This window comes from Myotis brandtii, unplaced genomic scaffold (assembly GCF_000412655.1).
Source record: "Myotis brandtii unplaced genomic scaffold, ASM41265v1 scaffold213, whole genome shotgun sequence".
Lineage (NCBI taxonomy): Eukaryota > Metazoa > Chordata > Mammalia > Chiroptera > Vespertilionidae > Myotis > Myotis brandtii.
The window spans coordinates 1,964,762-1,980,975 of NW_005357962.1; the positions used below are offsets into that span (position 1 = coordinate 1,964,762).

General features: G+C 46.9%; 1 protein-coding gene across 3 annotated transcripts in view; it reads left to right on the plus strand.

The window, feature by feature from the left end:
- The window catches only part of DCAF4 (DDB1 and CUL4 associated factor 4), a 28,704-nt gene extending 14,599 nt beyond the window's left edge, over nt 1–14,105 (plus strand). Inside the window, exons 6-14 of one of the 3 annotated variants that reach the window (XM_014539319.1) lie at nt 323–466; nt 1,336–1,385; nt 5,105–5,184; nt 6,796–6,894; nt 7,024–7,121; nt 8,643–8,816; nt 9,037–9,151; nt 10,603–11,384; nt 11,566–14,105. In XM_014539319.1, the coding sequence (XP_014394805.1) occupies nt 323–466; nt 1,336–1,385; nt 5,105–5,184; nt 6,796–6,894; nt 7,024–7,121; nt 8,643–8,816; nt 9,037–9,151; nt 10,603–10,796 (954 nt within the window). In that variant the 3' untranslated portion in view covers nt 10,797–11,384; nt 11,566–14,105. Of the gene's footprint in view, nt 1–322; nt 467–1,335; nt 1,386–5,104; nt 5,185–6,795; nt 6,895–7,023; nt 7,122–8,642; nt 8,817–9,036; nt 9,152–10,602; nt 11,385–11,565 lie in introns of those variants that run through there. The other 2 variants (XM_014539317.1, XM_014539318.1) reach the window with 2 other exon arrangements.
- Nucleotides 14,106–16,214: the final 2,109 nt, after the last annotated feature.

The following is a 16,214-nucleotide window of genomic DNA, read 5'->3' on the forward strand; positions in this document are numbered from 1 at the left end:
AAAGAGCCTCAGCCTGATGATCTGCTGACAGGACTATGGGCTGAAGCTGCAGAATTGACCCTTGACATCTTGCCCCAGGAGACCTCGATAGCAGAGCCCTTTCTCATAAGGGTGTCAGGGGCCAGGACTCACTCCCCCCATATGTGTTTGGGGAGACATTTGACCTAAATACTTTCTTGCAGTGAGTTCCCCTCAGGTCATCTCCACGCTCCCTCATGGACAGGAGCTCTCGCCTGGTGAATATGCAGACACGCGGGCTGTGAGAGATGGGCAGATGGTGTTAGGCCTGCGAAGTCACCTACAAGCCACTTTCCCTTTCCAGGCGGATACCAACAGTGACCGGCTCTTCACAGTGAATGATGTCAAGGTTGGAGGCTCCAAGTACGGCATCATCAGCCTGCGCGGTCTGAAGACCCCCACACTCCGGGTGCATATGCACGAAAACCTCTACTTCACCAACCGGAAGGTACTCCGCCCTCCCCTTAAGCTTTGCGGCCCACTTGCCTTTGGGCCCAGGGGCACTGCAGTGGTTAGCCAAAGTCAGAGTAGAGGAGAGAACTTTGGGAAGAAGCCAGCGCTCTGTGCCTCATTTCCCCAAGGGAGAAATGGAGTTGTAGATCCTGAGAACCATGGCGGAAGAAAGGGCCTCAGGAGTTCCTTGTCTTGAAAGAGAAAAGAATTTAGATGTGGGAAGACTTGAAGTGGTGCTTCTTTAGCTGGTTGTACGGACTTCCCTTCAAGAGGATAGAATTGGTTCGAAGGAGCCCACACAAGGCACATAGTTCCTGGGAGGTGGGCTGCAGTAGCCGGGGTGGAGGGTCCTCCCAGTGTCAGGACGATGTGTCAGTCGCTCAGCCAGTCTATGGCTGACACTGAGGTTTACATAAATGTGAAAAGCTTGATGTCTAAGGGGAAACCTTTAAACTGCAGTGGGGTGACAGCTGCATCTATACAGTAAGAAGCTGTGACTTTCTGTTCTTTGGGATATGAGCCTCAGATCTGGAAATGGTTTCTGGGTAAAGTGAGATCCAGTATGCCTTCAGAGTTAGGTGTGTTTCCTGCCATTGAAGAGAAGTCATTCCTGCCCTACAGGGTTTACCAGATGTCTCACTGTGAGACCCATGCAGGACTAAGGCCTACGCACTACCTCCTCCCTGTTCCTCTTTAAGGCTCTATGTTCTAGGACAGGAGCTTCCTGTTCTCAGAGTGCTTGTTCCAGCCCCTTTTAAAGGGGAGATCTATCCCCACACATTATTCCACAAGAAAAAATCTGTTTCTCTCCATGAGTTGGTGGTCAGACCAATGTTTCCGTCTTGCTATGTGCTTCCTCACCAGGTGAACTCTGTGTGCTGGGCCTCGCTGAATCACTTGGATTCTCACATTCTGTATCTTTTGGCAGATGAAGAGGTTTGGTGGGGTTTGTAAAGTGATATCTTAGAAGTCAGAAGTGCGGACCATTCTGCACATACTTCACTCTTTCAGTAAGAGCACTGCGCATGGTAGAAGACAAGGATTCCCATGATGCTCAGGGAAGTAGTTGAGGTCCTGGGGTGCTTTAAGGTCACTATGAACTTTAGCGGAGAATAAAGGAGAAAGGAGCAGTAAAATCTTGGGAAGGAACCCCCAATCCTCCTGAAGCAGAGGTAGAAGCAAGAGCTGCAGTCGTCCCGAGGTGGGGTGGGCCTCCTGGGGGGTGGGGGCTGAGGCAGGCATCAGAGAAAGGGGGTTCCTTTGGCATGCGGCATGGGCCTGTGGGCTCTGGACCTGGGGTCTCTGCAGAGATGGCCTTCTTCGGAGCACTCTTCATTCTAGTCTCTGCCTTCCCAGAGAGCCATCAGGGCTTCTTTGCTGGAAGCACAGTAGTGCAGTGTCAAGGTAGCTGGGCCCTTCGTCTGGGGTCCATGGGGTTTCTCAATGCATAGGACAACTGTCCGACATGTGATTCACAGAAGAATATTGTTTGACCCCAAGCCAAAGCCACATGTTAATGAGTCTTGCCTTGAATCATTTCCATAATAAATGAGTTATTAAAATGATGACCACTGGTACCCAACACCTACTTCATGAGTTGCCATGCGGTTAACAGTTAACATCTGTGAATGCACTTAGTACAGTGCTTGGCATGTGTGGGTCCTCAACAAATGATGGCTGAATCTGAACCTGTTTTTAAATGTATGACAGTGACTCTGTTTCAGAGGGTTTTAGAGCCTAAATTAGAGATCTGATTATAAATTTTACATAGACAAACAAAACTGTGTGTTTGGTAAATTGAAAGTTTTATGTGGCTTTCTTTTGGGGTGATGGCACCATCTATGACTGTGATAATGTTTCCAGAGGACAGAAGAGACCAAGCCTTAAGAGAGAGAGAAAACAACAACCTCACTCTCATTTTTAAATTTAAACACAGTATGGTATTTTTTTTATGTTTCTGTGGGCTGAGAAGAGGATAGAAATCCGTGTAATTTGGTTTGAAGAGTATGAAGAGTATGGTCTGTAGCTTGCTCAGCGGCTTGCCCTCTGGTGGTCATCTCGGGTAATCTTCAGGCATTTGTGCACCTGCTGCTCCTGCTGCTCCTGCTGCAAAACATGGAGCTTGCTCCCTTTACAAAAATGGTACCCTTTCAGACCTGCATTCTGCATTTTCCCCAAAGAGTGGTGGAAGGTTAAACTAAATTCTCTTCTACACTTGCTAGGCTCTTTGTTAACCTGTGGCCTGTTACAGGATTAAATCCACAATTCTGGCCCTGTAAGTCATTCCAAAGTTTGGCTGTAACCTGGGTTTCAGCCACGTAACTGAAAGTGCATGTGTAAGGACTTTTCCCCCACATCCTTGCCCTCCACACTAGAGATACTTACTATCTAAGGCAACATGACACACACGCATCAGACAGACTGCCAAAAATGTTGCCTGATTGCTTTGCAAATATTTATATTTTTTGATGTGGTGTGTATGTGTGTTCATTCCCCCAACATCTACTGAGCATATACAATACCTGTGCAAAGTGCTGGAGATGGGCAGCTCCACAGGTGATCAGTCTGTAGTGATGTCTGTGTTGCAGCTGGATGTAAGAGGGGTGCAGGTATTGGGTCAGCCTGCCTGGAGGTGATTCCTACATGGAAAGAAGGGGCCAGTGCTCCATCAGGAGAAAGAGTCAGGAGACTATGCACATGGGTATCCATGATGTCTCTGGCTAAGGAGGGCCTTGCAAGACTGAATCCTCAGGGATGTGGGATGCCCATGGAAGACTGTGATCATGGAGTCATTTCTTATACAGGCTGACGAAGGTGAGACCTCAGACAGAGGCTGCTGCAAGATTAAGCGGGCAGTGGAGAGGGAGTGAGTGATGAGCAGGAGTGGAGGAGAGGCACGCGTCTGAGAGGCTTGGGACCCAGGCCAGGCCATGTTGGTGTTTGGAAGAGTCCAAAGATGGAACTCCAAGAGAGGTGGTGTGGAGAACAAGGAGTGTGTAGTTAGAAGTTGTGCTGCATGACCACAGGACAGGACTGGAGGGTGTTCATCAGATTCAGAAACGGGCTCATTGGAGACCTTGGGGAGGACATTTACTGGAAAGGTGTCATACCTGGATTTTAGTGAGTTGAGTGAAAGAAAGGCAAGGAGTGGGGATAAATGTAGGTTCTGATTGAGAGAAGTTAGGCTGTGAAGGGAAAGGGAGAGGAACCAAATCGATCAGAAGACAGTACAATAGAAAAGTAGGCAATGAATATAAAGAGACAGTTCAAAAAGGAAACCCACATGACTAATCAGGTGAATCAGTACACCCAGTTATGGTTAGGGAAATGCGAATTTAAATAATGGGAAGATTTTTACCCTTTCAGATAAGCACAAATTTTCAAAGTCTGATAGTGCCAAGATTTGACAGATGTGGAGAATGGGGAGCAGTGCTGGATAAGTGCATTGATATAACCACTTTAAGTTGGAAGTTGGGGATGCAAGAACCTTACAACCCACAGGCCCATCCACTCTAGGTATAGACATAGGAGCAGCTTCCAAGCTGCAGGTCATGGCCTGTCAGTGGGCTATGAAGGGAATTTGTGAGCAGCATTTTTAAAGTGAAATAGACTAGAAAATATGAGTTTCATACTTAGTAAGGGCAAATCCTATATAATAAAACCCTAATATGCAAATTGACTGATAACAGAACAACTGGTTGCTATGATGCACACTGACCACCAGGGGGCAGGCGTTCAATGTAAGAGGTCACACAGGGGGAGCGCCACTCAGCCAGAAGCCAGGCAAAGGGCTGGCTAGCACAGTCCACAGCAGCGCTAAGGAGCAGCGAGCCGAGCGGTAAGAAGCAGTGAGCAGGCGGGTGGTAAGGAGCAAGGGGTCCTGGACTGGGAGAGGGCTCTGGACTGTGAGAGGGCACAGGCTGGCCTGAGGGAAAACCCCCTTCCCCCCCCGCCCAGTGTATGAATTTTGTGCACCGGGCCTCTAATATTTTATAAAACTTTTATTTCAAATATTTGTGTGTGTATGGCATGTAGAACTATAAAATTAAATTCTTACTCTGGGATTAAGAAACACTGCCTTAGAAAAGGCTCCCACACATGGGCCTGGGAGACAGGAAGGCACTCATTCTAGCAGAAGAGCAAAAAGAGAAACAACAACCTAAGTGCCCAGCAGAAGACGAGTAAATCAATTGTGATGCATTTATACAAAGAAATGGTGTAAATGAAGGAACTGGGGCTACAAACCTCAACACTGATAAATCTAGAAGACAATGGAGATTGATCTGTGTGATACTGTTTACATATGTTTTTAAAACAGTAACAGTTCTTTCTATCGCTCATGGACAAATATGCTGTGAAAGGATAACATGGCCTAGAACGCAGACCAGTTTTAGAACAGTGCTTCTTTCTGGGTGAGGGAAAGGGAGAATTGGGCTCGGGAGGGTCAGAGAGGGCTGTTAGCTGTGTCTGTGACACTTTTTCCTTTAATAACATCTGAAACTAAATATGGGAAATGTGAATGTGTTAAATCTGGCTTTACGGGTGTTATTTTTGTAATTTTTTGAAGGGCACTAATGCCCATTCTCCTCCCAGAGGAGAGCTTGTACTTGACTGTCCTTAACAGAGTTTCCAGGCTGTGCCTCATGGGAATCGCAGAGACTCCGGGCTGTGCCACCCTGCTCCCAGCGTCACTGTTCGTCAATAGTCATCCAGGTACCAGGGCCCCTCCCCCTTTTTTTTAATAAGGGGGTGCTGTGACAGAGGTCTCTGTCCTCTGCCTCCCAGGGGCTACAGCCAACACCAGAAGCTCCTTGGCGAAGGATTGGACAAGGAGGGGTGGGAACCACAGGCTGAGTGAACCAGTCAGAGCTCGCAGGATGGGGACAGCAAGCACCTGTGGGGAGTCCTTACACCTGACCCAGGATTCGTACTGGAAGCATGTGCATCTTTCTTTTTTAAAAATATTTCCATTGTTTTTTAGGGAAAGGGAGAGAGAAACATCAATGATGAGAGAATCATTGATTGGCTGCCTCCTGCACGTACCCTACTGAGGGTTGAGCCAGCCACACTGGTCAGGGATGCATTGGCATCTTTACATATTTCCTTCTTTTGGGTCATTTCAGGGGCCAGAACACTTAAAAGTATGTGTAATCAATGCAAGAAATCAAAACCTTTGAGCTGCTGGTACAGATCATTCACAAAGGTGTGGCCCACTGGTGTTATTAGGGATATTTACATCCTCTGGCTGAAGGCAGTTCAGAATTCTGGACTTCTTCCTGGCAGCATTCTGAAAATTAAGTTTCCAGCCTTTCAGAGAATTAGGATCAATTAGACAAGGGTCAGGCCTCTAAGAGTACAGGCTTCAGGCAGACCAGCACGAATCCCAGCTTGAACAGATTACTTAACCTCTGCAGAGTAAAGATGATACCCACCCATCAGGTTACATGGAGTGTTAAATGAAGTCACGTACACTTGGCATAGGGCCTGGCATTTCATTGAATAGCTAGTGTATGGAGCAGGTATTATCACCAAGTTACAGATGAAGAAACAGGCCAAGAGAAGTTCAGAATTTGCCTTTAAAACTAATCTGTGGCCTGATCCATGCGGGTCAGTGGTTGAGGGTGACGGTTTGATTCCTGGTCAGGGCACATGCCCCCTTCCCCCCCCTCCCCCTCCCCGGGTTATGGGCTCAATCCCACAAAACATCCTGGGTTTTGTGGTAGCAAAAAAAAACACCCTGGTTCTCTGGGGTCCCTGGTCAAAAGTGGCTGTTCTGAGAATGAATATATAAATCTTTCCTGACTTCTAGAAGAAGTGTTAAAAAGACTAGCAGCTATCGGGGAGGCAATGTAGAGTCACAGATCAGAGGGCTTCAATCTCAGATCACATTATTAGATGTGCAATATCAAGCAAAACATTTTTTAAATAAACTCTTTTATTGATAAAACATACATAAAGGGCACAAGTCTTAAGTATATAGTTGAATGAGCTATCGCAAGGTAAATATAGCCACCACCCAAGTTAAACAGAATTTCCAATACCCTCCCAATTACCATTTCCCTAAAGGGAACCACTGTCCTGACTTCTAACACCACAGTTTGTTTGTTTGTTTGTTTGTTTTTAAATATATTTTTATTGATTTCAGAGGGAGAGGGAGAGGGATAGAAACGTCAATGAGAGAATCCTTGCTCGGCTGCCTCCTGCACGCCCCTGAGCAGCTGTTCCTGGAGGTTTCCCAAATCGGTGGTTACTGGCATGGCAGCGTGAAGGGAAGGTCTCTGTCCCTCGAGGGCAGCCATGCTGTACACTCACTGCTTCTCTCAGCAGGAGACCGGCCTGGCATGCTCTGCAGTTTCCGGATCCCTGGGGCCTGGTCCTGTGCGTGGTCCTCGAACATCCAGGCAAATAACTGCTTCAGCACAGGTGAGCCAGGGCTGCCACCCCAGGTCCCAGAGAAAAGGACGTTTCAGACCTTAAATCCCCATATCCCACAATCCCTCTCCCAGATCACAAGTGACACTTGTCTCTCCGCCCCATCTCTGTCTCTGTCAGGCTTGTCTCGGTGGGTCCTGGTGACCAACGTGGTGACGGGACACCGGCTGTCGTTTGGGACGAGCAGTGATGTCTTGACCCAGCAGTTTGCCGTCATGGTTGGTGGGACTGGGAAGGGCCCAATACAGTTTCCCAAGAATAGAAATTTTGCTGGATTGAAATTGGATTCCCATGTGACAGTTCTTCCTCATCCCCCCTTTACAGAGGGAAATGGCATGAGGAAGGATTAAAGGTTTCTTAAATGTGTCTTTACTGAGTGAAAGTTGACTGATCCAGAAAGGCCTGGCTGAACTGGCTTTAAACAACTTCCTGTTTAAATGAACTGTTAGCAGTTCTTAAGTAGCACTTGGATTAGCCAATAGGACAAGCAGTTTTTAATATGTTTTTATTGATTTTTTTTTTTTTTTAGAGAGGAAGGGAGAGGGATAGAGATGTAAACATTGATGGGAGAGAAACATCAATAGTCTGCCTCCTGCACACCCTCTAATGGGGATTAAGTTTGCACCCCGGGCTTGTGCCCTGACTAGGAATCGAACTGGGGACCTCTTGGTTCATAGGTCGATACTCAACCACTTAGCCCAGCGGTTCTCAACCTGTGGGTCGCAACCCCTGAAAATACATCCTGCATATCAGATATTTACATTACGATTCATAACAGTAGCAAAATTACAGTTATGGAGTAGCACGAAAATAATTTTATGGTTGGGGGTCACCACAACATGAGGAATTGTATTAAAGGGTCGCGGCATTAGGAAGGTTGAGAACCACTGAAGCCACACCGGCCTGGCAAGCAGTTCTTTTTCTTTTCTTTTTTTTTTTAATTTTATTTTTATTGATTATAGAGAGAAAGGGAGAGGGAGAGAGAGAGGGAAACATCAATGATGAGAGAGAATCACCGATCAGCTGCCTCCTGCGCACCCCACACTGGGGACCGAGCCCGCAACCTGGGCATGTGCCCTTGACCGAACCGAACGTAGGACCCTTCAGTCCACAGGCTGACGCTCTATCCACTGAGCCAAACTGGCTAGGGCACAAACAGTTCTTTTAGTATGTAAATTAAGTCCCAGTTCATAGTCCTTAATAGTTTCATACACAGCTTTCAAGTTACACATTTTATAAATTTAAAAATCAAAATTCTAGTCTTACTGTATTTCAAAAACTTGTTCCACAGAAAATGCTGTCTCTCTTTAGAAATGAGGAGGTAGTATGCCAATCTGCTTCCAGCAGTAAGCACAGAGTTCATTAATTCAGGTTTCTTCAGCCATCTTCCCTCTCTATTTAGGACCCCATGTCTTACCTGGACCTCTGATCTCTCCTACTCCATCCTCATCACCCCAGCTTCTCACACGATGTTGGTGGAGATAGGGCGCCATCACTTGGGCTTTAGAGTGAGGCCTAAGGGGCCTGTGCAGCCAGTGGGGATGACCTTGGGGGGACACATGGGCCCAGTTCTTTGCTTTCATTAGGAACCCTCCCAACTCCACTGAGGCTCAAACTCTGACCACCCACACCTCTGATCCAGGAGAGCTGGGGCGGGGGAGGGGACGGAGGGCTGTGTTCTGGAGGGCACACCCCTCCCGGCCTTAGCGGGAGGTACCAAGCAGTCCCTCTTTCCACAGACTCCTTTGCTGTTTAATGGCTGTCGCTCTGGGGAGATCTTTGCCATTGATATTCGATGTCGAAATCAAGGCAATAACTGGAAGGCCACTAGCCTGTTCCACGACTCAGCGGTGACATCTGTGAAAGTCCTCCAGGAGGAGCAGTGCCTGGTGGCATCCGACATGGCTGGAAAGGTAGAGTAGGCTGTGCAGGCAGCTGCTTTGCTGGGAGCCCAGTAGACAGACGTGGAACTGGTTCTGGTGCTTTTGATGGAGTCTAGGTCTCAGGAGTTTGAGGCTTAGATTTTTCTAACCAGAAGAGGTGTTTGGAGACCACCTGCCCTCCCTCATTCCTGGGGTTCACCAGTGTACCTGCTGGACCCTCCTTAATGGTCCCTTGTGCTTCTTCCCTCAGATCAAACTGTGGGACCTGAGGACCACCAAGTGTGTAAGGCAGTACGAAGGTCACGTGAACGAGTACGCCCTCCTGCCCCTGCACGTGCATGAAGAAGAAGGAATCCTGGTGGCCGGTACTTGGGGCAGGGGCGGTTCCATCCACCAAATTCTATCCCTTAGGCCCCCAGCATCTGAAGCAGCTGAGGGAGACATTACTTTAAAACAGAACAGAATATAGGGATCGTGGACTGTCGGGATTGGGAAGACTACATGGGACAGCCCTTTGTTCCCACATCAGCGGACAAACATCATTTCAGTAGCAGGCAGGTCAGGTGCAGTAGCACAGCAGTTGGGGAGACTTGGGTGTAGGGTTTACATCTGTTCACCAGGTCAGCATTCAGTGTGACCTTATCCCATTATGCAACTTCCCGTCAAAAAGCTTAGGCTCCCTGTTCTTTGAACTTGTGTTTCCAGAAGAGGATGCTGGAAAAAGAAGTTAAGGCCATTGTAAAGAAACTGATGCCTGGCTCCTGTAACACCATCCCTTTGGATCCATGATTTGTAGAACAGGAAGCAGAGCTGTCTAGCCACTAAGCCCCATCGAAAGCTGTTACAAGAGTATACTGTTTGTGGACAATAGAATATTCTGGCAGCTGGAAGTTTGGTGGTTTGACAAATGAAATAGTAGGCTTTTGACATTAAGGAATATATTTTCAGCCTTCTTAGATCCTCAAGCTTGCTGCTACTCCTACAGAAAGTACTTCTCCCTGAAACCTTTTTGTGGCTAAGCAGCATCACTTGGTTAGAACTTTCTTAGGCTCCTTTACTACTGTCACCATCACCAGCAGTTAGCTTCCTTTTAGTCTGTTTTCCACGGGTTTTCAGCTCAGAAGAGTTCAGTGTTCTGGCTAATAGAGAAGAGAGACACCTTGTTGACAGGCAGATGGGGGTTGGGGGCCAGTTGTAGTGGTCAGTGACCTGCGCTACAGGAGCAACCGGCTGTATGTCCCTCGGGTGCCTGCCCTCTTCCCCTGAAGCTCCCCAGGACACATACCATGTGTCTGGACCACCGGAACCAGTGGTGCTAGTGTCGCATTCCTCATCACTGAGCCCTGACGGCCATGTGGTCTTGAGAACTAAGCCGTGAAGCCAGAAAGAGCTCTGGCGAGAGTTGCACCTAGTTTGTCCCCAGGTGTAATGAAGTCATTAGCTCTTCCTGGCTACTGTTTTATAAATAGGAAAGCGGTTGCATGTCATCGAGACCAGGTGGGCTGGGCTCCCTCTTGAGCAGCCATTGACACCAAGAGCAGCGCAGAGCCCACCCATTAGCCGGACAACCAGCAAGTCCTCCCGGGTGTCACACAGCCAGTCGGTGCAGCTTGTCACTTTGAATACATACAACTAGTTACGGTTCTAGAGCACCAGGGTGACCCATAACTTTGATTTTCAAAAACTACATATTATCAGTAGAAAAATTTTCCATTTGAGGGTTTGTGTTCTGGCTCCCAGGGAGTCATGAGAAGCCATGCACACGCGTTCTCTGCACTCTCGCTAACCTGCCGCGTGTCTGTCTCCCCTCTCCTAGTGGGCCAGGACTGCTACACAAGAATCTGGAGCCTCCGCGATACCCACCTGCTCAGAACCATACCCTCCCCACATCCCACCTCCAGGACCAACATTCCCAGTGTGGCCTTCTCATCTCGGCTGGGGGGCGTCCGGGGAGCGCCGGGGCTGCTCATGGCCGTCCAGCAGGACCTTTACTACTTCACTTACAGCTAATTCTGCAGAGAGCAGCCTGCAGGCATGTGGATTTGACTGAATGGAGTAAAGAGTAGCCATACCTCTGCCATATGCTGTTTCCAGTGAAGGCATTTTAAATGGATGCTCTGTGTGCACAGATCCCATCCATCCAGCTGCTGCGGACATGAAGGTGCTATGTTTTATGTGGAGACACTTTAGTAATGTATGTCAGTTAAGTTGTGGGCTCAGAGAGCTTGAAAGTCCTTTTCATAAAAGGTACCTATTCCCTTTTGTTGAATTCCTTAGAATAGTCCCTTCCCCCTTTTATAAAACAAAAATTACTTTTTCTAAGGGCTGAAGATTAGCAATACCTAAATTAAAGCTTCTTTCACCAAAAGCCCTTTCAAGAAGCCTAATGAGACTGTCAGTGCCTGGGTCCCAAAAAGACATGCATCTGTACTTGAGAACGCCAGCTGGAGAGAAGGGGAAGAGGAAAGGAGTTTCTGGAGAAAGATTTGAGGCTGGAGTTTGGCCTTCTCACACTCAGTATCAGGAACAAATGTTTGGGATTCTCCTTTTCTTTATCATTCACGGGCATTGGGCAGAAAGGTGGATCGTTTTAGAGCAGTGGTTCTCAACCTTGGCTGCACATTAGAATCACCTGGGAATCTTTAAAATCCTGATTTCTGGGCCTCATCCTCTGGAAATTCTGTCTCTTTGTTATGGGGTGGGACCACAACATTAGTAACAAAGAAACAGAATTTCTGGAGGATGAGGCCCAGAAATCAGGATTTAAAAAGATTCCCAGGTGATTCTAATGTGCAGCCAAGGTTGGGAACCACTGTTTTAGAGGCTGACTCTAGCCCGAGGTTTTAAGCAGGCCTTCGCGTGCCTTTTGTTGAGGCATCCTTCAAAATGTTAGCCACAGCAGCTCCTGTTTCTATCATGGGGACTTGAATGTCAGATTCAAGGGCCCCATCTCAAAGAAAATAGGCTTTGACGTTTTTACTGTCTAAGAGAAGCAGTTTGTGAGATGTTTATACCAGATGTTAAAGAGCATGTCTTTCTACCAAACAATAAACCAGAAAGAACCTGGTATGGTCGTTGATATTAATGATTTGATCATGATGCTTGGCTACCGTAGGGACAAACCAGCTGCACGAACATGTACTTAAATCTCGGGTGAGGAAAAAGGGATCGAGATTGGGATCAGCCTAATGGCTTTGCTGGGGAGCTTTCGTTTGCCCACAGATCCACCTGTGTGCCCTTTTCACCTGCTCTTGTGTTCCCCAAGCTGACCTCTTGGGTCCCTACCACAGTGGGTTTAGCCAGGAGGACCTACCGGTAGGAAAGCAAAGGGCAGGAGAGATGGAATTGTTGTTCCTGGCTCCTCTCCTGCTCGGCTGTGGCTGCATTCCAACAGCTTCTGTTGGAACACAGCTCTCTGGGTTCCAGGAACTTCTCTCCATTTGTCCCTTCAGACCCACAGCTGGTAGTTGCACCTCACTGCTGCTAGCCCAGAATGCTTCAGCTACCCTCGTGAGCATTACATCTGCTTCCTGCCAGAACTCAAACTAATACAACTTAGTGTACAGAGAAACAAATCAAAAGAAAAGCAGATGAGAATGATTGGTCATCTGCTAAATGAGCTACATGTCATAATAGTTTTAGTGCCTCATATTTTATAAAGACCTTTACTATCTTACCTAATAACTACACATAAAGGAGGTAGGACAGTATTAGTAATATAAAAATTACTAGCATCATTAATAGGTAGAGAAGTCCACACACAGATGTTGAGTGACTTGCCTCAGATCACAGACCTTGTTAGTGGAGAATTGGGACTTGGAACCGGAAGACCTGAGACCACGTTCTATTTTTCATGCTCCTCCCGTCACTGACCATATTTTCCATTATAACTGGTGGTCTGGAGAAATCAGGAAGTGACTCGGTGCAAGCATAAACACGTGATGCTAACATTTCATGATGCTTAATCACCAGGTAAATGAAATTTTCTGGCACCAGTGGGTAAGAAGCTTGCTAATTCTTCTGTGTTTAATCATTTAGATTTGTCCCTGTATTGGCAACCCTGGCATACTGGCCTGTACATGGGTCCCAGGAAATATCTATCTGATCGAAGGGTCCAGGTGGCCACTTACCGCAGTCTCTTGGAGTAACTTTGGTGACATGCCCCTGCCCAAGAGCACAAACAAGCATAATAAATGCTGAGCCATGACCTTAACATCCACACATACTTTTGTTCTCTCAAGATCTAAGTTACCACAATACACAAGTTCATTCATTACAGGATCTGCAATTTAGAATCACTGGTTACTGCACGTCCACTGCAGAGCTTCCCCCACTACCAATAGAGCTCTGTACTATGTCAGTGGAGCCCAAAGCCCATGGTTGGCTACTCAGTTCAACTTTGCTCTCTCCCCAGACAGTGGAGACATTCTGACTACTCAAGACAATACCAGGTGAATTTTGACAAGCGTGGTCCTATCACCGTATAACTTCTCTTATCAACATAGCCCAAGTTCTTGTTAAGTAAATACATTTGTTGAAGAACCATTTTAGATTTTCATTAGGCTTTATTTTTAAAAAGTGGGAAGCTTTCAAAGTTCTAATTTAAATTTAGCAATTTATTCTTGATCTCTAGTTAGCAGTCACTGCTCCTAACATTTAGTCTAGGTTGTATGAAAAGCAGTTAAACTTAGCTGAGAAGTTGATTAAGCATTTTGATCTGTTTGCTTATTAACATAGTATTCCAAAGATTAGTATGTTACACAGTCTCGAAGCATTTTTCACTTGCATGTCTATTAGGCATTTTGCCCTGTTCCCCAGGTAGAGAATGAGCAGGCAGCGCTGACAGCAGCCCTGAGCTATGATAAGCCCTTTGTCAAATGGCCTCGTGTTTGCTTGCTTGTAGCCTTCTATAAAGAAATGAGAACAATGGCACATACTGGCTATCAAAAATGCCCTCAGATAAACACGTGCCTCACACACCATCTTGCTGGGTAGCCACCCTAGAATTCAGTTGGCCCCAAAGGCTCTGGAGGCTACTCAGAATCAGTGTCCCTGGAAGCATCCTTTGAGACCAAGTTAGTCCTACTTACCTGTCAGCCCTACATCTGTCCTGGTCTAAATCCTTCACATAACCATCTCCGAAAACAATTGCAGGCTAAACTCAGTTTCTCCTTCCATTTCCCCATTAGTTGTTATAAAAAGCATCTAGGCCCACTCCTTTAAGTCTGCCTCTCCAGGCCTCCCACTGCCTGGCTAACACCCCTCCCTTCAACGGCTTCTTGTGCCTCAGAATAAAATGTGTGTTCTGTTGAGATTTGATCACATATGCCTCATCCTGTTGCTCCATCTCCACCTCCCACCTGGTCCTCTCAGGACACATGTTTGAAGTTCCTCCCTTATCTGCTCTCTGCTCAAACTATCCTCCATTCCTTTTCCTCTGAAAAGTCCAACTATTAAGCTTGACAGATGTTGCTCAGTGGTTGAGCATTAACCTATGAACCAGGAGATGACGGTTTGATTCCCAGTCAGGGCACATGCCCGAGTTGCAGGCTCAATCCCCTGGGGTGTGGGGGGAGACGTGCAGGAGGCAGCAGATCAATGATTCTAATCATTGATGTTTCTAGCACCCTCTCCCTTCCTCTCTGAAATCAATAAAAATATAAAAGGAAAAAAAATGAATCCATAAATAAGTGGAACAACAAATCAATGTCTCCCATCCTCTTGCTCTAAAATCAATAAATAAGATGTTCTTAAAAACAACTTTATGCGGAGCATTATCTCAATCCATTAAGTTTTGCTTCCCAGCAACTGTTGACAATTTGGCTCAAATTCACACAAAAAATCTAAAAAACAACTTCATGTAGCCCCTCCCTAAAGGGGGGCATGGGGAGAAACTAATCTGTGCTAATGCATGTTGGGATAGTGCAGTGGTCGGCAAACCGAGGCTCACAAGCCACATGCGGCTCTTTGGCCCCTTGAGTGTGGCTCTTCCACAAAATACCATGTGCGGGCATGCACGTACAGTGCAAAATTGACTTAAAACTTTAAAGTTTATTAAGTTAATTTTAGGGAACGTTGTGGAGTGAAAGATGTAGTGTCGAGGATTAAGAAAGGTATGTTGAGATGGTTTGGACATATAGAGAGGATGAACGAAAGGAGATAGATGAAACATGTATATAAGACGAGTGTGGATGGGAGAATTGGAAGGGGTCGACCTCAGCAAACGTACCTCAATCAGATTGAGCACATTTTTAGCAAAGGCCAGTTTAGGAGTACCCTAATTAAGTTAATAACAATGTACCTACCTATATAGTTTAAGTTTAAAAAATTTGGCTCTCAAAAGAAATTTCAATCATTGTACTGTTGATAATTGGCTCTGTTGACTAATGAGTTTGCCGACCACTGGGATAGTGGATACTCCTGCTGTGAGGAGGGACCAGGAGTTCCTGGGGTGTAGTTATGTTGTTTCTTCATCCGGGTGCTGGTTGACTATATGTTCAGTTTCAGAAAAATAATCAAGCTGAAATGTGTATGTACACTAGAGCTCAGTGGGGGTTTTTAGGCCTTTGTTTTCATTCTGTATTGAGCTGGCTTCCACCTGATACTCAGCTGAGGCTAGGACTGGATGTGTGGAGCAAGAAGACAGAACCTGGTGTGACTCTGACACTGGGTTCCCTTCCTTTCCTGTTGGTCTGACTAGTGTGAGGAAGGAAGTTCAGAATACTGTTCTGCGTCATTCCTGTGGCTAGGCAGACTCCCATGCTCAGGGGCGCCCCCGCATGGCCATAGTACAAACATCTCTCCCCTAACCCTCCACACCCTGTCCCCCGCCCCAAGTAGAGAGAAAAGAAGAAAAGGGACTCTGAGCAGGAATGAGAAAGACAAGGGAAGAGAAGATGGGGCAAAGAAGAAGGGAAGGGACAAAGACCAAAGTGTAATTAATAGCCACCAGAATGAAGCAACAGTGGAGGATCGACAGAAGTTGGACAGATAAGACAGGGCAGGGGAATGACAAAAATTCCACCACCACCACCACCCCCCGTGGTTTCCATATGTCACTAGTAACACTCGCCTCCTCTGTGAGGGCGGATTCCCCAGGGAATGTGAGCCCACAGCCACCAGAGTGAAACCCTCAGAACACAAGTGAAGCAACTGCTACCACTGCACCACACAGCACCCACCACGCTGCCCTGCCCGGGACCAGGCCGGCATAGCTCAGCCTGTGCTCTGAGCTCCCCACCCCACAAAACCTGGTCTCAACCTCCGTGGAAAGCTCTGCTGAACAGCCCAAGCACAAGAGAACAGCACGGTGAGTGAGCAGGTGTGGAGCCCTAGAAAGAGTTCTCTGACCATCAGTTTGAACACACTTAAGGAATATCCACCAAGTTCCTGGTCCAAGTCAGCCAACTGGGCTGGGGCATGCTATCT